Raw genomic sequence first — 21570 nt, 5'->3', positions numbered from 1 at the left:
CTTCCTTCACTTCCAGGTGAGTTACAGGCTGTGTAGTGTCAAGATGATCCCTTCCCATCCAGGGCACTGATCCCATGTGGCCCCATGCTTCCAGGGAAGGGGATCCCAGCAGGTTCTGCTCCAGGGGTCTCTCCTGTGCCTCTGGGAGCATCACTTTTCCTCTGCTTCTCCCAAGGTACCAGGAGAATTTGTGCGAACAAGTTCAGAGGATGAAACCAGCCTTGGTAAAGCCAGGAAAAAAAGAAATAGAGGGTGAAGAGGAGAAACTTCCCCTGTGCAGGAAAATGGATAGCTGCTCTGTTCCCTTGGAGCTCACCAAAGCTGACAGGGATTTCTGTCTCTGGATGTGCTATGGAAGTTTCTCCCGTGTGGCTTACCTGATGCTTCCTCATCTTGCAGCTCTGCCTGCCAAGGTTTTATAGGCCCATGCCAGATCTTGTTCCTTTGCCTGCTGTGCTTTATGGAACAGCTGTGGTGCTGCCATCCGAGGGAAAACACTGCTTCCCTTCTCATCTCTGCTCAGGGCCTGCCAGCTTGTTTTTAAATCTCTAGTGGCTGCCTCATGGACAGAAAGTTTCCTGGAGGCCCAAGTGTTTGAGCAAAATGGACTTTAATGGCCACTGCGTTGGAGAAGCCGTTTGTGCTGACCTCCCTGCGATGTTCGACAAGACTCAGGTGGCCAGAGGGAGGACACAGGTGGTGCTGAGCGAACCCTGTGCTCCTCAACCTCCTGCTCTCTCCCCCTCAAACAGGGGCTGTGCTTCTGGTGGAGGGGAGAAGCAGGTTCCTTTAGCTGTTTGTACTCACGGCCAAAGGATTTACCCCCTGAGCTGGTACAAACCCGGGCTCATGTTAAAAATAAAGCTTTTTCAAGCTGATGCAAGACCCTGAGTCAAATCTATTCTTATAAATCAGCTACAATTGTGCTTCACCGGCTGCATCTCAGAGCTGTGCTTAAGCATCCTCTAGGCGAGGGAGGGAGGAGGGTGGGTGCCGTTGGCAGTGAAGTGTTGTTTATGTTGCACTAAAGATCCAGTCTAGGTAACAGGATGCATTTGTTGGTGCTAAGAGGCTGATTAATTTGCTGTCTCTGGTAATTAACTTCCCTGTATAATGCTGCAGCTTGAAGGAAGTGAGCAGCGAGTTGCCTGTAAAAGCTGAGGGAGGAGGGTTTTGTTAGCAGAGGGTGAAAACTTAGGAGCCCCTTGCCTGTGGAGCTGAGAACCATGCCTTCCGTGGGGTCTGTCAGCAGCAGCATCCCCATGGCACCACCAGCTTCTGCTGCCTCCCTCCTCTCCTGCCAGCTCCTCCTGTACCCGTGCTGCTGCCTTCCGGCAGCTGCTCCACTCCCCGCGGTGCTCTGCGGTCACCCGTGGGCGTAAAACATCTCCCCGCTGACAGCGATCCTGTCTCCTGGTGGCCTTGTCAAGGGAACTGCAGAGAAACATAAAAAGTGCCTTGTAAATTTCTGGCCTCTCATCATGGTAAAGTTAGCTGTGTCTGCAGAGAACAGCCCTGCTGCCCCTGCGCTGTTGCTGGATGACACTTAGCACAGGCAGGGCGGGATCTCCTGGGGCTGGGGACACGTCCTGGTGCTGAGCCCTGCCGGTGCCTGCTGGCTGCTTCCATGCCTGGTGTCTGTGCTGCGTGGTGCAAACCCTGGGGTCATTTTTGATTCCTGTGTCATCGCCAGGAGGGGTGCTCTGAGGAAGGGAAGAAATAGGGTCTCTGTGGCAGTCCCAGAGACCCACGTAGGGTGGCAGCAAGTGCAGGAGGAAGAGGAGAGCAGCTCGGGTGTGCACCTGGCCTGGCACAGCTCTCGAGATATTTCCATTCACTCCTTACTTCAATTGCACCGACGTTCGGCTGCTGGCTTTGGGGCGCTGTGTGAACACCCGGGTGAGGAGTGCCCCCAGTCAGAGCACCCAGGGCCCCCTCTTTCATTTAGGGGGGCAGAAGGGAGGGAGCATGGGCATCAGCGGACGGGGTCACCCAGTGTTTCTGGGTGGAGCAGGGACCAGACCCCGTGTCCCTCGGGACGTGGCTTGGTCACCCTGTGCGTTTGGTCTGATCGTTGTTTGCTGAGTAAACAGCGTTACTTAGACTTAAAAGAGGATTTCATAGAAATGCCTCCAGTCTGAATGAAGGAACAATGAGACAGGAGATGGAGTGCAGCTCCCCAAGAAAGTGGGGATCACACTGCACTGGTGGCTGTAGGGCAGGTGAGAACCACCCTGCCACCCCCAGCTCATGGGTGCAGTGTCCTAGGGCTGTGTGCGGGGCTTTGGGCTGGGAAACTGAGCTGTGCCCTGAAGCACTGGAGCATGCTGCTGTGCTCTCAGCCAGCCAGCCTGGCCCCTGTGAGCTTGCTGGGACAGGGTGACGGCTGGTGGCAGGGCTGGGACAAGTCCCCAGCACAGAGGTGGGGCTGAGGAACCTGGTGCTTGCTACTGGCACGGCGAGAAGCAAGGTGTAAAAGTGCAGGGACACAGCCGTGGTACCCCTGGCAGGACAGGATGAAACAACAAGGAGTGATTTGTCTCCTGGTTTGCTTATTTTGGAAAGACCGATTAATTGGTTGTGCGTATCAGTTAGCTAAAGCTCTCTGCCTGCTTCAGAAGGGCTGACCTACCTGTGGCAGAGCTTGCTGCTCTGGGTAGCCTGGGAGGTGCACAACGAGTTTGCCACGGGACGATGCAGCACCACTGGCTGCATTTTAGAGGGTCTGGGAGAACTAAAGGGACGGGGCGCAGCTCAGCAAGCAGCCCGGGCTGTTGTAGCTCTCTGTGCTTGTCCTGCCGGGGCTGCTGGTTTCATGGTCCTCGCTTCAGGTCTCCAGGCACGCGGTGACCTTGGGAGCGTGTGACCGACCGGCAGCCAACCTGCTGTGCGGGACGGAGATGCTGAACGGGGAATGGGCGAGCTGGATCCCCTCTCGCTCTGGCAGGGAGGACCAGGAGCCTTGCCAGGTCAGAGCTGGGACCCGGCCAGCCCGGCGTTACTGACGATATTACTCCTTCCCCAAGAGCTGCCGGCATTTGTTCTTCCTCATCACAATCTTTGCTCGGCAGCCTCTGCTCAGTGGGGAGGGGAGACCTTGCGGGGGCACCTCATCGAAAGGACGTATGGAAGAAAACAAAGCAGCTCCTTTATGAGAGCAGGTCCTGAGTGCTGACGTTCCTGAGGCCTCAGAAGGGATCAGCACTTAGAGCCGTCCCCGGGGAGGACTCCTGTAACGTTAATGGTGTTTTGATAAAAGCTTTGTCAGCTCCTCGCGGTGGAAGCTGGGGAGTTGCAGGAGCAATTGCAAATGGCCTTATCTGGATCTCAAGGCCATCTTGGCACGTGCTGTCTTAAACAGATTTATGTATTAGTTAATGAGCATACTCATTAACTGGCTGCTTGTGCTGGGAGGGCAGCTGGTAACGAAATGGCAACAGAGGCGGAATTTCTGGGCGTGTTGTCGAGCGGTGCCTGCTCCTGAGGCAAAAAAGGTCGTCCTGCGCCTCCCTGGGCATTAACCCCCTCGTCTTTGGCTTGTCTTCCAGGTCCTGAAAGGCTGCAAGAAGCTGAACCTGTCCGTGCACTCGGTGGGCCGCATCCCCGGGGGCTATGTCACCAACCACATCTACACCTGGGTGGACCCGCAGGGCCGCAGCGTGTCCCCGCCGCTGGGCCTGCCGCACCACCAGAACAGCTCGCTGCGCAAGGACAGCGAGAAGAGGAGCCACCTCCAGCTCCTGCAGGAGGGCGATGAGAAAAAGGTGAGCGGGGGAGGCAGCCACAGCCCTGCGGGCCCATCCGCAGGTACCTGTGAGTGCCAGCCTCTTCGTGGCTTTTGCAGATTTTCCTTCTCATATCCTGGCTTCCTTCAGGGTGGCCTGTCTGGCAGGATACACTATGTCCTGTTTTCTTCCCTGGGTCTGTAGTTTTCCTTCAGGTTCCTTTGGAGTTGTGTGAGGCAAGACAGACTGGTTTTGGTCCCGTCTGATGCAAGCGCAACTTGAGCCCGTAATCCTTCCTGAGCTGGACACGACATGCCATCCAGACACAGACTTGTCTGGCAGTGAGAGTGCTGTCAGGGCAGTCAAATGAGAAATTGCTTGTAAGGCTTTTCCCAAGCAGGTTGTTGTTTTGGCTGGAGGTGCTGATAGGGTCGGTGGGAGACTGACCCTCTGTCCTGGTCGGGAGGGCCTGTGGGTGCGGAGGGCTGGATCCCAACGTGTGCCGCTGCCCTTCTGCTAGCCTTTCACGTCTTCCCTTGGGCATTTCCATCAAGCTTCCTTGGGTGTCTTGGCAATTTTGCCTAAGTTAAAAAAAAAAAAAAAAAAGGCTATGAAATAAAACATGGTTTTTTTTTTGTTTTTTTTTTTTTTTTTTCTGCTTGGGGAAAGGTGAGCAGAGCCAGCAGGGGCCTGGGCAGTGCCTGTGCAAAGCCCTGGCAAGGGGAAGCAGAGCAGGAAGGGAATGGTTGTCATACCAAGGGTTTTCATACTGGTGCCCAGGGGAACTGGCAGGGTCTGGCCAGTGGTGGCCCACTGCAGCGGGGCCTGTGGCAGAACAGAACACGTATCAGCGTGTCTCATTCCCAGTCCTCTTCTCTGACGATGAGCCCATCATCCCTTGAGACAGGCTGTATGATAAATGAAGGCACCTGACTCTGTGTTCACTGTTCAGTATCTCATCTCAGGGATTTAGTTTTCTTCTACTTTGTGCTTCTTGTGCACAGAGAGACCTTGAGACTCGTTGCAGATGCAGAGGAACAGCGCTTTGATGTCCTCGCAATGGGGCTTAGGCTGGAGGGGCAGCTGCTGCTCTCAGCAGTGATGGATAGGGAACCTGTTTGTCCCGTGCCAGCAGATGGTATTGTCTCTTGTGTTCTCGGGATATCCAGGTACTGTCCCAGGAGTGAATGCTGCCCAAAGGCATGGAGTTACCTGGAGCCTCCACATATCTCCTTCTGGTTATCCTGAGATCACTCTGGCTGCCCCTGGCGCTTTGATTGTGTGCCCCGAATATCCTGAGCTCAGCCCGGAAAGCTGTAAGTTGGGGCCTCCCAACTCAGCCAGAGAGGGAAAAATCTAATTCAGGATGAGGCAGTTTGCTGATGCAATATTCATGTGGGCCACAAGGGAGACGGCACATTATTTTTACTTTAAGAAGAGAAACTGCTGCTGGCTTGCTGGTGTCCTCCAGCCCCTACCACTCCGTGTCACCTTGATACAGCCCCTGCAGAGCACACAGAGGCTCTTTGAAGCTGCCGGTAGGAGGTGTTTCTACACATCGTTCCTTTATTGCTTGCTGTGTAACAACATGAGATGCTCAGAAGCCTGCAGCTGTGTGAGTCCCTTCCCAGGCATCTGATCTCCAGGGAGATGTGCTGCGGGTGCTGTGGGGCTCTCTGGCAGCGTGGCTGCTGCATGGGCTGCCATCGGACCAGAGCACCCTCCTCCCTGCTGCTCTGGTCCCAAGCTCGACAGAGCTGTATCCTGGGGGTGCACAAGAAAATGAGTGACCTTTGCAAACTTAAACCAGCCTTTATTGCCGTAGCTTCATTTGCTTTGGAAGGGAATTCAAACCGAATTGAATGAAGGCCACATTAAACTTCTAAGAGCATCCATGGCTTGGATGCTGTTGCCCAAACTCGCTCCCAAGGTGCAAGGCCCCCCCAGCTCCCAAGTGTGGCACTATCCTGGCCTCAGCCTGGCTGCAGGACCTCGCTGTGTAGGAGAGGCTGTCCTCGCTCTGAGCTGTGCTCTGGTGCCATTACTCTGATGCCATTTTGTGGCAGCGCTGCACTTACAGAGTACCGGGGAGATCTGCCAGCCTTGGGCGCAATGCCCAGGCCTCATGGTGCTCCCAGCTCATGGCACGGTGCCTTCAGCAGCTCTTTGCTGAGCCGTGAGAAGTGAAGAGCCTTGCTGTATGCCTGGCTTTTCCCAAATTTGTGCTTGTTCTTCCATTCCCTGGCGCTGCCCTCCTGCAGGCTGGGCAGGCGGACAGCCCTTTGACTCCTTCTAATGGAGGATCACGCATTGATCCCACGGCAGGGCATGAGTACCCCTCTATTAACTGGGGAAGAGTCAATTGCAATTGCAGAAAATGTTTGAAGCTCACAGAAATGGGTTTGTAAAGAGCTGATACAGAGGGCAGTGCTGGACCGTGAGAGCAGGCACTACTCCACCTTCTGGCATCGCTTCTCTGGGGTATGTCCCAGCTGCCACTGCTGTTCCCATCCGACCCCTGGGCCCTGCTGGCCACGAAACCCCCTTTTACCGGCAGCTGTGGGCTGTGTGGTGTTCCAGTGCTGGGAGCCCAACGCAGCTTGCGCCTGGCCCTTGGCTCCTCCAGACATGATGTGGGGCAGTGAAAGCAAGCCCCACCGCGATCAAAGGCTGGCGGGCAGCAAGGAGAGCCCAAACTGGCTGGTGGCTTTGAGAGGGGTTGTTTGGTGTGACTGCACATTATTGGTCTGAACATGTGCTTCAGGGCATGAATTTACAGAGTTGTTTTGTCCTGCCATTTCTGTGCACCACTGAGAGATGAGAACACGCCCCAGAACAGAGGAGCAGTCTGCCTCTGGCTTTTTCCTTTTCCACTTGTGTTTGTTTATATATTGCTGTTATAAATGGGGTTGTTCTGTTCACAAATATCATGCAAATAAATGCAACGTATTCCTGGTTAATTCAGCCCAGTCAGCTGGAATTGACGGGTATCCCTGAGGGCTGTTTGATTTCTGGATGGCTTTGCATCCTAAGGGAAAGGCTGGGGATTAGTGTTTTTTTCCACCCCCCCCTCTCCTGTTGCTAATCGATCTGGATGTCCTGGAACACATACACAAAAGCGTTCTAGCAGGCACTGTTTGAGAAAATGGGCAGAGATCAGGCTTCAGCCCTACAGCAGGAGGCTGTAAACCAGGAATTTTGTTAATGCTTTGCTACAGGTCAGTAAACCTGCAGTGCTGCCATGGTTAAGGAGATGCTTCCAGCTTTTGCAAGGTTAAATTCGAGGTTGGTGGAGGCATCCTGCATTCACCAGGCAATAGAGATATCCCTGTCTGGCTACCTTTCTCCCCAGCACTGCTGTTCCTGCTGAAAGGATGGGTTTTGTCGTGTAGTTTAACAAGTTTGCTTATCTGCAGGCAGAAGCATTCATTATCAAAAGCCTTGAAATGGAAACCGCTGCTGTTGGCGTGCGTGTGACAGCGTAAGCGATCTGTCTGGCGGCGGAGGGACGGGCGCGTGGCTGCCTGCCATCCCGCGGCGGCACCCGGCGGTGGATGGGGGCACGGAGCAGATGGGCTGCAGCGGTGTGCGGCCAGGTCGGCGGGGTTTCAGCTCACCGGCAGGCTCACCTCCTCGGGGAGCTCGGCTGCAGCGCAGGTTCAGCACAGAAGGCAGCCAGCACTGCTGGTGCTTTGCTTGCCATTAGCTTTGGATTTGTGTATGGACTCTGGGGTTCCTTTGCTTTTGGCTATGAAAGAAACTGTTGTGGGGATTTGGGAAGCTACCAGTGGGCTCTCCTCTGACTTTGCTTTCACCCTCTTTTCCAGGCAGGGGTTCTGGGCCAAAACGCAGCTTGGGTCAGGAGCTATTCTGCATGGACAAGCAGGAGGTGGATGCTAAGACCTGGATCAGTCGCTCAGAGTAGACCTGACCTAGTATGAATAATATCTCAGGAGAAGGCACAAGGGGTGCAAGAGCTAATGGGAATGGAGGGATGAAGGAGGTGCTGGCACGTATGTACGTGTGGTTGCACAAGTTGTTGCAAATCTTGATGCTGTCCGTGTTCATGTTGTCTGTGCCAGGTTGAAGGGATGGCTGTATTTCCAAGTTTTCCCTATTACTAGTTTCCTGTGGTCACAAACAGGCAGCCTTCCCTGCAGCCAGAATGAGTGGGTTTGTTGTGCACCCTGTGCACATCTTCCCCTTAGGTGAAGTAGCCTGGGATGGCAGGCAGTAGCTAGTTTGAAATGAAGAGCTTGCAGTGCTGCAGAGCTCAGGGGACGTTCCTGGAGCTGTCTGTCTTCAGGACAGACAGAGCAGCAGGACACAGTCCCCCTGCAGCACCCCAACAGAGGAAGCAAGCTCCTTGCTGGGGAGGTGGGACCTGCTTGCAGTGGTCACCCCACATTTCAGAGCAGGTTAATGCTTATGATCTGTTCAGGCTCAAACCGTTGGGATTTTGACAACAGCAAAGACCACTTATGTTGTGAATTGTCATTGATGCACTTCTGGGATCAACAGCTTATTTCATTAAAAGCACTTTAGAAACCATCAGCCAGCAAAAACTCATAGGTGCTGCTGGGCTGGGAGGAAGACGAAATGCTCTGCAAGTGTTGCACTGCTAATTCCCCGAGAAATGCCATTTCATCAGCTGAATTGTTGCTCTAATGTGCTGATTGCCAGGGGAGCTGCTTATTCCTTTATGCTTTTGGTGCAGCAGAAGAAAGAAAAATATACTCAAAGAAGAGAATGAGAAAGTCTCTTTGCCTCCAGGCAATTTTGTATTCAAAAGTAGCTATGTTCGTAACCAAAAAAAATCAAAAAACAACAACAAAAAAATACATCTGTGATAACATTGCGCGGCTTGAATGATTTCAGGAGGCTAATGGTGACTATTTGAGCATGAAGGATAAGAGATGCAGGAGAGATTTCTTTCTCTTGGGTTGTGATGATGTTTTCAGCATGGAGCGGCACGGCTCGCCGTGTCTCCTGCTGTTTGCCTGCTCTGACCTTGCTGGGTTTGTGGCTAGAGGCCTGCCCAGGCTACTTGCTGACTCGTGGTCACCTCCTCACCTGCCTGCAGGTTTTCTGTGGAGATTGGAGTGTGTGCCATGGGTGGCTGGTCCCTTGTTCTCTGGGGTTAAAAGTTATCTCCCTGCCTTGAGCCACACTGCCCTAGCAGGCCTCACCTCAGCACGGCCCTCAGGTCAACCCATTACGGTGGTGCTGTCCTTTGCTATAGGTACTTTAAGCAGAAACAACACCCAAAAGTGATGTTTGTTCCCAGAACCATGGGGACTACAGGTCCCAGCAGAGCTCAACAGCAGCTGGGTGGATGGCCCAGCCTGGAGACTAACGTGTGGTGCTGCTGTTGCGGCCTGCCCGTCCCCCTGCGCCGGGTGTCACCACTCAGCCGCAGGAGGTGGACTCGCACCTCGGCACGGTGTCCAGACATGAGCCGGTGGGGTTCCCTCCGTAAGCAGGAGGGGAGATGAGCCCTGCGAGCCCCCTTAAGTGTTGTTTTTGTCGTGTGTTAGCAGTAATGGCATGGAAATAGCTGTCGGCACGGGTAGAACCTCCTCAGTCTGTCACGCAGCTGTGCGCTGAATTGTACCGATGCAGAGCAATTCTTGTCTGAAAGTGCTTTTTCTAATGGTAAAATTGAATCTGTCAACAGGTAATTTCATAAACCAGGAGAAAAGAAATCCCATGCAAGAATCAACTCAGAGCAAACGCCTTAGTGATTGTTTTTTTTTTTTTTTTTTTTTTTTCTCTTAATTTCCTGCAGCAGGAGAAGGTAGATGTTTCAGTGCTGAAATTGAGATTAAAATTGTGGCCCTGACCTTCCAAATGTCTCATTGTACGTGCAGGGGTAGCTTGGGGCTGGCCTCGGCCCTTGGCAAGGCACAGACGAGAAGGTGGGTGCTGTGTAGCCACAGGGACAGCATGGCTTGGACCATGCTCCACGGCTGTGCCACAGTCTCTATCCCACCCCATGGCCGTGCTTGCAGCATGGGCTTGAGGAGCTGGAGAGGTGTCCTCGAAGGGCATCACAATGGCTGGGGACAGTCCCATGTCTGGGCAAGCCGGTGTGACGATGCCAACCCCAGCAGCAGCCTCACAGCGTCTCTGTGGCAGACCCCGTCCCTGCAGACAGCCTCCTGGAGGCAGCAGATCCTTGAGAAACTCTGCAAACTGCCTCCCCCCTTATCCCTAAGCCCCTGAGCGGGGACAGGGGCTTCATCCCAGCAATCGGCTTTTCGCTGGGTTTGGCTCCTGGAGCACCATCTCCCCGCGCCTCCTTCCTGCCTCCCTCGCCCATCCTCTGTCTGATCAAACCGAGCCTTCTGCCTGTGTGTGCTCGCTTCATTTCTCGGCTGTTCCCTAAATCTGCCATTTGTCAATAAGCCAAACGCTCTCAGAGTTGTTTTTTCCTCCAGCCCCTGCTGTTGTGATGCTTTCCCTGCAGCCTGAGGTTCTCTTGCAATTTCTGCAGTGTTTATTTGGAGAGGCGTAGGTAGTTGTTGATTAAGAAATGCAATTAAGCCTTCAAAACCCAACTTGCAGGGATTGCCAGCAGTAACATTTTTAAGTAGTGCTTTTTTTTTTTTTTTTTTTAACCACACCGCTGGAGCTTGCAGGGAGGGGAGGGTCTTTCAGACCTTTATAGCTCGGGGCTGTATTCATTGCTTTCCACTTGCTGCTTCCTGAAGACTAGATTCTCCTGGTACGTGTGTGAACATAAGCTAGCTCTCACAGCACCACCCTGGCTTTGAAGAAGTATCTCTTACTCAATCCGATGATACTGGGGTGGGGAGATGAGCTTCCAAATCCCTCGGGCAGTGTTAAAAGGACACGTAAATGTCTTGATACGGAGCTACTGCTTGTGTTGCTAGCCTTAGCGCAGTGCTGGCAGATTTATTTGTTGTTCAGGGATGCGTGGAGGGGGAGTGTGGCCAGTACCAGGCTATTTTCACCCCGATCTGTGGTTTTGTGTGCTTTGCTGCTACATGTATTTTTATCAAAGTTGGGGAATTTTTGAAACGTGGCAATGGTGTGGTGAAGAAATGCTAGTAGGGGGGAAACCCTGAATGTTGTTAGCGAGAGAAGAGAAAGATTTTGGACAAGTTTAATGTTCTTCTGGTTTAAAAAAGCACAGTGAAACTTCTGTAATGTACTGGGTCTATCAGAGCAACATTTTCACGTAAAAAAAAAAAAAAAAAAAAAAAAAAAGTTGAACTGCCCTTGATTTTGACAGGCCAACGCTCTGCTGGGTAGGTTGTCTGCCAGCTTTCCTCTCCAGCCTGGAGCATGACGGTGTCTTTCTGGTTCCTTTATAATGCTTCAGTCCTAAAATTGTTTCCAGCAATTTGTGCGCTGCAAAGCAGGTGAGGGATTAACCCAGGGGATTTCAGCTCTGTGCAGCCCCAGACGAGGGCGGCGATCCAGGTGGATAACTTCTCACAGCTCCTGCCCCTCGCTTTCCGAGGCACAGCCGTTCGCGGAGCGCGAGCAGCGGGTGCCGTGCTGAGAGCCGCGGTGGCGTCTTTGTGGGATCACCCCAGCTTTGGCCCACAGACCCATGAAGCACAAGTTGATGAGGCATTAGTGGAGTTTCCAGCCAGCTGTGATCTCAGCATGGAAAAGCAGGGACTGTTTTGGCATCCATGCCATAAAGTACACAATTTTGCAGTCCCTACTCTCTGTGGGTCCCTAGGCAGGCTTCTGTCCTGCTTTACCACCCAGATAAAAAGGGTTTTCATTGCCAGTCTCCTTAACACTGGGCTGAATTCTCTGCATCATGTGGTGTCCTCCAGAAAGGCAGGTTAATTAATGAACTGAAGCTGGAAATGACTTTCCCATCCAGGTAAATGTGCAAGCTTTTGATTTGACCGGGATGAAGAGTTTAAATATAAAAGCCTGTTCACAAGCAGGCCTGGTTCTGGTTGTTTCTGCCAGTATGAAATGCGTCTTGGCTTTTCTCATTTGTTTTTATTCCTGCTGTCTGCTTTTCTCCAGAATCGGTTGGAAACTTGGGACAAAAGAGGGGAAAAAAATAACCACCACCAACCTGGAGTTATTAATTTAGAAAATGTCACGCGGTGACTGCACAAAGGCCGTTTTAAATTGAAAGCCCCCACGGGTGCTAAACACAGCTCATCCCCTCTGAATTCTCACCTGAACCTTCACCCACCACCAGGCCCTGCGGGCAGGGGAGGTGGGAGGCGGGCAGCCGGCGGTGCCAGTGGCTTTGGGACCCCTGCAGCATCGGCGACGGCGGCTCGGGTGCTGCACGGTGCTGCTGCTGTCGGGGTGCTGCAGAAAGCGCTGAGCATCTGTTGTGGTTTGTGCTGGTGTCCTGAGCGGGATAGGTGGAACATCTGCCCTAGCGTTATTAATGAGAGAGAATCAGGCATGTGCAGAGGGTTCCTGAATGCCTTCTGTGCAGGATGCTCTGAGGACGGGCGACGTGTCCTGGTGGTTTAGCAGTGAGATGGAGGGGACCACGGGTACCTGCAGGAGCGAGGCTTCAGGTACACGACGGTGTGCTGGTGGCTCCAGCGGTGACTGGGTGTTTGGGTGTCCCCAGTCAGTACCTGCACATCACATTTCCACTCAGGTCCTGAGCCTGAGCTGGGGTTTGGGAGCGGAACAACACAGGGTACAGGCAGGGCCAGATTTGGAGGGGAATTTAACTTTGTGGCAGTGGTTGGTGCCTGCCCCTCTGATGGGGAGAGTTGGGTGCTGCCCCTGCTGCAGGCATGAGCTACAGGAGTGCCACTGGGGTCTTCTGCAAGCCCCAAGGTCCTTTACAGGGGCAGGCAGCAGGATGTGTTGGGGTTAGAGCAGCTCTTCCCTTCCTCCATGGTGTTCCTTGGTAAAGCAGTCCCAACATGTCCTCACTGGAGCAGTTTTTCTGTTGCTTGTTCTCTGCACTCCCTTCGGGCAGAGAGCGCCTGGGGCAGCCCCTTGCAGTCGTGTTGTGTAAGAGAAGAGCAGAAATGTCGAGCTGGGCCGTTTCCCAGCCAGGATGGCTGTGGGTAGTTACTGCGTAATCGTGTTTGCACAGGGCACGGGCAGGGCGAGGGGGAATTCACAGCCAGCGACAACTGGCACCGCTGCATCAGTGTCAGCGGTGCTTTGGGGTTTTGTCTCAGCTAAGAGAGCTGCTCCTGGATGTGAAAGGTGTTTGCCATAAGTAAAACCAAGAGCTTGTTTTTTGGTTGATGTTTTTAGTCCTTAACGCTAAGGGCTGGTTTCCTGTAGAATAGATGGGAGGAGAAAAGCAGCATCCAGCAGAGCAGTGTCAGTGCCCTGTCCGGCTGATCCCCCAGCTGGGCTCCAGCCCGCAGAGCAGCCTTGGTCCCTGGCTGAGCTGTGTCTCCTTCCCTGGGTCCCAGATCCCTCCAGGAGTAACATTGCTGCTCCACAAGGGCTGTCTCGTGCCTCCTTCATGTTAACCTCCTGCCATTGCAGTGCTTCACTGCTGGATTTGTCACCTGGGCCTTTCCACCTTCTTTCTCTTCTCTTCCAAGTTTTCGGAGAGCTGCCGTCCTCCACGCCTTCCCAGCACGACCAGCACATCCGCCCCATTTAAGCCCCTGAATCACTGAAAGACAGGAGAAGACAAAACAAACCCAAATGATGGGTGCTGCAAGTTCTCCACGACCCGCTGGAAAACGTCCCCTGGAAGAGTCACCCTGTCTGTTGTCCTGGGGCTGGTCGTGCCGTCCCCTGGTGGCACAAAGAGTATTGCCCTCCCTGCAGGCCCGTTTGCCTCCAAAGCATCCTTTGAGCCACAGCCACCCCAAGTGTTTCTCTAGGTGTGGGGAGATGGACAAGCCTGGGGAGCCACAGGAGCCAGCTGCAGCAGGGGGGTGGGATATCACTGCCTTTGGGCTCTGTCTGGGGCACAGCCGCTGCCAGAAGCGTGGAGCTGAGATGCTTTTGTGCAGCTCCCGGACACCTCTCAGTGTCTGCTCCTCCTCCTCTGCAGGTCAATCTGGTCCTGAATGAAGGGAAGTCCCTGGGGCTTATGATCCGAGGAGGGGCAGAATATTCCTTGGGCATCTACATCACCGGTGTGGACAAAGGCTCCGAAGCAGAGAGCACGGGCTTAAAGGTAAGAGCGACCCCAAGGCAGGCTGGGGGGGAAGGAGAGCTTCAGCTCCTGGGCTGCAGGAACAAGGCTCTGTTGTCACACAGCTGCTGCTGCTCCTGCTCTGCGGGGCTGTCAGTGGAGAGGTAAGTGGTGTGTTTCTGGAGGTGATGTTTAGGGCAGGTTGGTGTCACGTTTTGGGTACTAAGGCTTGAGGGAGTCAGGCTGTCATGCAGAGAGAAGTGCAGCCTTACGGCCTGTGGAGTAGGTTGTACCCATGTTCTGCCTTAGCTCACCGCCTGCCTGGTTTCTCCCCCATGAGACAGCCTGGGGTGGGTTTCGGTGCAGGTACCTGAGGCTGCAGCACAGACCTAGCAGGTAAAGAAAGTCACTGCCACCTCCCTGAGCTGGCAGGGAAGAGTTCTCCATTAAAGCTCCTGGACCTGTGCCCTCTCCTCATGCCTCGCATCCAAACCCATTAAGTTTGGAGCTTGTGTTCTGCACAGGGAGCTCCGAGCCTGCCTGCGGGGCTGCGGTTAGCTGCCGCCGTGCGAGGAGGGCAGGCTCGCTGCAGTGGGAACAGGTGTGTGCCACTTTCCTCCCGCAGCGTTGTCGTTTGCAAGGATCGTGTCTTTACAAGCAGAAGCAGCAGGTTCACCCTCGGGGCTGGAGCAGAGCCGATCAATCAGCAGCCTAACCTGGTGTGACTTTCGGTTATGGCAGGCTCCCTCTGTGCTCAAACAGGTTCCTGAAGGGTTGTCTGGGCCCTTCTGGGGCTGGGCTGCTCTAGGCCAGAGTTTGCTACAGATTTTTCATGGACCTCTTTTAAAGCGAGATGGAACATCTCTTTTTTATTACATATTTTTTTATTTTTAATCCCACCATGTACAATGCACACACATCACCGTGGAGTTCCCCCATCCTTCCTGCTGTACCGGGTCTCGTAGGATGGGACATCCTGGGACCTCATTTGCGTGTGGTCAGGCTGTTTGGGGGTAAACTTTTATTTGTTCTTCAGCATTGACCAGTAAAGGAAGTTGAAAAGGGAGCTGTTGGACTTCAGATGCTCTTAGACTTCATGCAGCTGGTGGGTGGGGACTCAGACTCTCCAGGCTGTAGCATTTTACTTTGCCACTCAGAGGTTCTTTTCTGTCATTATTCTCCTCGGACCCAGCTCCCTGCAATCACACTGTGCGCTTTTTGCTCTCTCCAGTGCAATCCCATGGGCTCTTACAGCCAGCTCTTTCCCTGCTACTCGTGTCAGTCAAGACTGGATGGATATTAAACTCCCTCAGTCCACTGAAATGGTGCTGGACTGAGGAACATCGAGGGGCAATCCCTTCGGATCCCCTCTCTGCATTGCGAAGCGATGCTTTTCTCCCTTGATCAACCCTGGCCAGTTTAGGGCTAAGCCTTCAGCTTTGTCCCAGCAGCCTCACAAAGTCACTTACAGCCCCCAGGGCTGCTAGGGTGAGGAGGGTGGGCAGTGGTGGAGAGGGCTGGGACAGTCAGGATCCCGTCCCTCAGGCAGCTTTGCACAAACGCGTTGTGTCTGTCTGGGCACTGAGGTCACCAGGGTCCCCTTTATAGACACGGGAGAAGGAGGGAGACCTTTGCTGGGGTGATCCGAGCACTGCTGAACTTAACTGTCTGCTCCAGGCTCCTGCTTCTCTCTGCCAGCTCTTTGACACAATGAAAATGCTGAACTTGGAGGTCTGGGTCAGAGCCTTAACGGCTCAGGTCCGCTGTAGGAAATGGGGTTTGGGGTCCTGCTGCGTGAGAGGGTCACTGTGGGGGCATCCCAAGGAGACGTCTCAGTGTTTCTGCTCACCTGTCCTTCAAAGCAGTGCCCCAGCGCCGTGCTGCAGACACAGCCTGGGAGGAGCGGGTGCTGCTGGCGGCTGTGTGAGAGGGCTCGTGGAAGGTGGAAGCTCGCTCGTGAAGGGCCGTGCTCCTTGCAGGGCAGCAAGAAGTGAAAGCTGCTGCTGCAGGCTCCCCGCAGACCTCCCTCCTGCCCTGCATCTGTGTTTCTGCCCTGGGCTGGCACCTTGCCTGCACCCTGCCCCGGCATGCAGCTGTCCCCCGGGGCTGTTGGTTGAACACAAGGTGGTGGCAAGGGGCAGCTGGGACAGCGCTTGGGGCACGAGGATTTCAGGACAGACGATGAGAAACATGGGATAATTTTTTGTCCTAAAGAGCTGGGGGGAGGGATTGGCACGAGCACGTGTGTCGCTTATGTGGCTTTGCGGAGCCAGGGGAGCAGCCGTCTGGAAGCAAACCTGCTTGTCCCCTGTCCCTGTGCCACAGCTCAGACTCCACCTCACAAACACCAAAAGCCAGAAAGATTAAAGGCAGGAAAAGGAAAAAGTCGCACTGTTTTCCCGAGGTAGTTTCCGTTTGTTTCACGTGCAGTGCTTCTGTATTGCCCCAAACGCCGCCGCACAGGGCGCGTCGCTGCGTTCCTGCTCTGTCTGCCAGCCGGTGAGCTCAGACTGCGAGATGCAGGCAGACAAGTCACAGCAGCACCACACAGCCATCCCTCCACCTCTCCTGTTGTGCCTGCCACAAAGGCAAGACCAAAATCACACGTACACGTAGTTCCAGGCAGGCGGCACGCTGCATGCCATGCGGTCAGTGTGCGGGGCTGCACCACGGCACTGGCTGCACGCTGCAGCCTCTGCCTGTTTGGTCTTTATCCCGCACTCCTTGCTGTTCTGGTTTCTAGTTGCTGATCTGTGCACGCCAGCAGGCTGATGCTTTTCTGAACATCAGGCTTTGTGTGATTGCAAATACTCACACACACACTTCCCCTCCGCGTTGTGTATGCTGCAAGCTATAGAGTTAGGACCGCTTGGAGGTTTGGAGACAAAGAAAGGCCTTTTAATTCCTGCTGTTAGGCACAGTCGGGTGTAGACTGCATCCACAAGCTCCCCGTGCTACTGCAGGTGGCGGTGGAAGGGATGTGGTGCCACGAGGAGGGAACTGATGGCTTAATGCGATCGCCAGGTAACGCGTTGCTCTCTGAAACAGAAACTGTGGTTTTGTTCAGGGTGAGCTCAGCCCAGCCTGGCTGGAGCTGGTGGAAAGGTGACTGCTGATTTCACAGGCAGAGGATCTATCTGAGGGTTCTGCTGCCTCCTCCGATGTCGGGATATGTCTCTTGCTCACCACATCCATTAGAAGCGTTTTGTCAGTGGGTAATTAACTACAGCCCTTTTCAGTGCTTAGGGGCAGAGAATAAAACCCCACGGAATGGGCTGCCAAATCTGGTGCCTGTCTGTTCCTTCCTCTGTCACAGATTCACAGTGACCTTGGGAAGCTTCCTGCCAGCTCTGGAGCTCAGCAACTGCTGCCTTGTTGGTACCATTCAACAGCAGCCTCTTGATACGGTGCCTAAGTGGGACGGGGATTTTAGGGAGTCTCTCTCTGACACAAAGCCATGCATTTATCTTCTCCTTTGAGCTACTTCCCCTCCCTGTTTGGTGTAGCCATACCTAAGGCTGCTCTGGGTGGGGACAGTCCTCATATTGTCCCGGCAGAGGCCTGTGGACAGCAGTGTCCTATAAATAGCAGATGGGGGGAAGAGATGCTCTGGGGCAAGGGGACAAGCAAGACGAGACTAAGAAACCGAGACTTGGCAACATTGTTTTGCATTAAACAATATTTGCTTTTAAAAAAAATGGGACTACTGAATTTGTTCCCAGACTTTATTTTATGATTTGATTCTCACAGATTTTTCATTTTAGAGGAAAATTAAAAATACCGAGGAAGCCCTCTTGTGTCCACGGCACCAAATCAGAATTTTAGAATGTTGTAATGGGATTTTCTTTTAAATTTCCCTTGAATTTCGATTAAAGGGCGAATAAAACAATGTCAAAAACGAGTCAAAGCCAAGGCAGCTGCTCTCAGACCCGAAGCTATAACCTGGCTGTCTCCCCTGAAGAAACAGGGGGACAAGCCAGGCTGTAGCTGCCACCATCAGGCCGAGGGGATGCCGTGTGGGGACCGCGGCCACCATCCGAGCGCTGTGCCGGTGCCAGCAGCAAGCAGGCTGCGTCGCTGCCGTCAGTAATTAAATATCCACCCTCTTGGCCTCGGCCTGTATGTTTATTCATTCTTGAGACTTTGGACAGTGTGTTCTTCGGGCAGGCTTGAAAATTTGCTGCCTCAGTGCAATTTCTTGGGCTGAAGAAGTGCAGGGTGGCGGAGAGCTGCAGTTGGAGCACGAGCCAGCCTTGTTTGCTTTCAGCCCTGTCCTTCTTGCTTCCCTCCTGATGTACACAGCGATGCCTCCGGGAGGTGAGCTTGTTCTGTTGGCGCTTGGGACTCTGCTCATCCTCATTTCTTCTGCATTCATTTTTTCCTAGTGTTGTATTTTGTCAGGATGTTTTTTTAGGCCTTTTTTTGTTGTTGTTCTCTCCTTGACCTTTACATCAGAAATAGCAGATTTCAGGTAGCTTCCATTGAGCAAACAGCTCGATATTGAGTGTGCAGCACAAAGGCTGGGGTAGAAGGAGGCTGCCACAACCCCTATATATTCTCATACAAGAGAAGGGGAAAGAGAGACTATAAATAAGAAGAGGTGAGTGATTTTGCATCAGCAGTGACATTCATGAAGCTGTCCCTTGAACACTGCCTCACATTTTGAGGCCACGCAGAGATGAAGATACTGATAAAGAGAACATAAAAAAGAGCCTCATGGGCAATAAGCTGTAAGGCGAGAGATGCACTGCGGAGGCTGCGGTGTGCAAGGTGTAACCTCTCCAAGGATGTCCCCTCTATGGGGACATGTCACTGCTTTAACTTCTGCTGTGAGGCCACCAGAAACCTCCCCGCAGCAGTGCTGGAACCCCAGGAGACATCTTGTGTGCTTTCATTGCCTGTCTGTGTTTGCTTTGCTCCCTGTATTTGTACTGCAAGGTGTTTGGGGGAAGGAACATGTTTTCCGACAGCACCTGGCGCCTGTTGCTCCCTTGCCTCGCTCCCGGATCTGTCTGATCCTTCCAACAGCCTGCGGTGGCCTCACTCGATGCGGATCGTCTGCCCCGACCACTTCCCTCCTGGGGCACTCGAGCACCTCCTTATTTTTCTGCAAGTCTCTATGCAGCTGTTGGTAAATTGATTCATACGTTTTCCTGCCTGTATTTTTAATTTCTTAAGGTCTGCTTTTGTTAGTTATTTGTGCTAGAGAGAGATTCCTTCTACTTCAGTGGTGTCCGTGAGGGTAATTTAACCTCTCTTCTGGCCCATTAGTGGCATTAAATAAGACTGGTGCGGGTGCCAAACCGCCTGGCATCCTGCTAGCCCTGTTATTCCCAGCTCAATTTGGTGTCATTTAACATTAACTCATATTTAAAATCTCTCGCCTCGTTTTCTAACTGTGTGACTGAATTTCTCCCAGAGCCAATTTTTATCATTTTTAAGGGACTTGAGGAGATCAGAACCCTTGTCTTAACTCCATCAACTTTTCTTGACTGCACCTCCCTTTACCATGTTATTCTGTCTGTCTCCAGGAGGAGAAGGGGCCAGGCCCACCATCGAGGTATTTCTAAATTTGGTTTGGTTCTTCTCTGTGGTCACCTTCAGCATTCTATGTTCAGCCCCTGAATTTCAGGAGGTGTATTTCTCTAGAAAGTGAAAATAATCCCATTTTCAGAAGGGATTAGACACTCAGTAGGTCCCGTTATGTCCTCCCACCATTTGCTGAGCACCACTGGAAACGTCCCTGAAACGTTCAGGGCAATAGCTTTTCTGCGTGCTCTTTTACAACTTTTTTTTTGGTCTTACTATTTCTTCTTTTATTCTGTGCTGGTCAGGACCTGTGCGTACAGCAAATGATTTGCTAGAGTCAACCTTTATTCTAACAGATGGTTTGTTTGCATTTCTGCAGTCTTTTATTCCCTTCCCAGATGTCCTTGACTTTTGGAGAAAAAAAAAAAGATATCAATGTTAATTAGCAAAAATCCTTTTCTGCCCTAATAGGAGTGTGCCATTAGATAGGCTGATTTGCAGTCGTTTGGGCTGTCCAGTGATTCCTTATCTGCCCTTCAGCAGCAATTATTTTTGCAAGGTCTTTTTCCCCTGCATGAGGTGCTCGCTTATCCAAGTATTTCGTGGCTGGTTCTTCTCACCCCTTGTTAATATTCAGGCAGCACCAGACAGAGGTGGTCTGGTGCTGGGCACCACACTAACAGAACACCAGAACAGACAGCCATGGAGAACCACGGAGAAAAAAATATAAAAAAGCAATGAAGGCACAGACAGACGTTGTGGCTCGTCCAGGGCCCCTTCTGGTCTCCCTGCCAGCTTCCTTTTGGCCTGCTCTTGAGGAGAAAAAACTAAAGAATGGTTCATTAAATATGGGTAACTGTCTTGAACAAAAAAATCATGAAAGTTTAATCCTCGATATGGGAAGCTATTAAAGATTCATGATTACAATAAAAGTATCTAATCGAATTTGGGTCTTCATTCTTTTGGTGCCGCAGTGAGCCCAGCGCTCCTTGTGTGCTAGCAGCAAAATCCCTTCCAGCGGGTGGCCCAGTGAATTAGAGAGGCCTGGGAGATGATGGCCATTACACCTGGGTGCGTTTCTCTCAGCAGTTTAGTCACTTCCTTAATTCACCCTCCTTGTTATGTTGGTGGTCAGCAATTTTCCGACTGCTGGATTCAAGCTGACAGAGCTGGAAAGGAACCTGAGATGTTTCTGCAGCCTGGTGGTTGGGAATGTGGCTGTCTGTGGGGTTTGCCTTCCCTTGGGCTCCCTCCCTCCCTGTTTCTGGGTCTCCGAATCAGCTCCAGTGGAGCTGGTGCCTCTGGCTCTTCCTGCAGCTGGTTCATAGAGGCAAGGCTGCTTTTCTTTCAGACCAGGGAAGCTTCACATCCCCGGCACATGATTTTGGCATCCGGTCTCTGCTCCGCAGCCTGCTGGGGTAGGTGTGAGCATCCCACCACAGCTCTGCTCTGTGCTCTCCCTGATGGCTGCTGCAAGGGGCCATCCCCTGGACATGGCCTTGCCAAATCCAGCGCATCCCCAGTGCTGTGTCTTGTCCTTCCCCAGGGAAAGTCAGAGGAGGGAAAGGTGAGCCAAGAACAGATGGCTCTGCTTGCAGGGCCTGCTGCTTGAGAACCTTTCTGGGGCCAAAGAAGAAAGAAGGAAAGGAGAAAGAAGGTGCAGCAGGACCTGGAGCATGCCTCCTGCAGTGCCTTGCAATAGCTGGTGTGGTACATCTGCCTCGTGCTCCCTCTGCTTAGGGCCTTCATCAGCCCAGCCATGACTTTGGGTCTCTCTCTCACCTCCAACATCTCTTTTGCATTATTAGCTATGCAGCTGACCAATTAATCATGGTTACAAAGACAATAAGCAGAGGACATTGGCTGAACCATGCTGAGGTCAAAACGCAGAGGCCCTGACGGTGGTGGTGGTGGGCGGTGGGCTGTCCTGGGCTGCCACAGCCCTTGCTATTCACCAGCCCCTCTGCCCATCACAGAGGAAGGAGACGTCCCCAGAAGAATGAGGCAGCTCAACCTGAGGTGGCTGGATGGGGCTTAACACAGAACTGAGCTCTGGTGCATCTGGGGTGCGTCAGGTGCCTTTGCTCCAGCTCCTTTTCTATTTTCTCCACTCACAGTTTTTTTCCAGCCTCACTCAGCATCCTGTGTCCTTTCATCAGATGGAAAGGTAGACAAGAGCCCTTGACTTCTCATTATTGCCAGCATTATTTTATATAGCTCCATCAAGTCCCCACA

At 52.8% G+C, this 21570-nt stretch overlaps 1 protein-coding gene across 1 annotated transcript in view; it reads left to right on the top strand.

The window, feature by feature from the left end:
- WHRN (whirlin) overlaps window positions 1–21570 on the top strand; it is a 48910-nt gene that overhangs the window by 10841 nt on the left and 16499 nt on the right. The window contains 2 exon segments of the mRNA XM_035341883.1: window positions 3549–3764; window positions 13723–13848. Coding sequence (XP_035197774.1) covers window positions 3549–3764; window positions 13723–13848 — 342 coding nt within the window.

This window comes from Oxyura jamaicensis, chromosome 17, assembly GCF_011077185.1.
Source record: "Oxyura jamaicensis isolate SHBP4307 breed ruddy duck chromosome 17, BPBGC_Ojam_1.0, whole genome shotgun sequence".
NCBI lineage: Eukaryota > Metazoa > Chordata > Aves > Anseriformes > Anatidae > Oxyura > Oxyura jamaicensis.
Note: the sequence above shows the minus strand (reverse complement) of the source record. Positions and strands in the feature narration are given on the sequence as shown.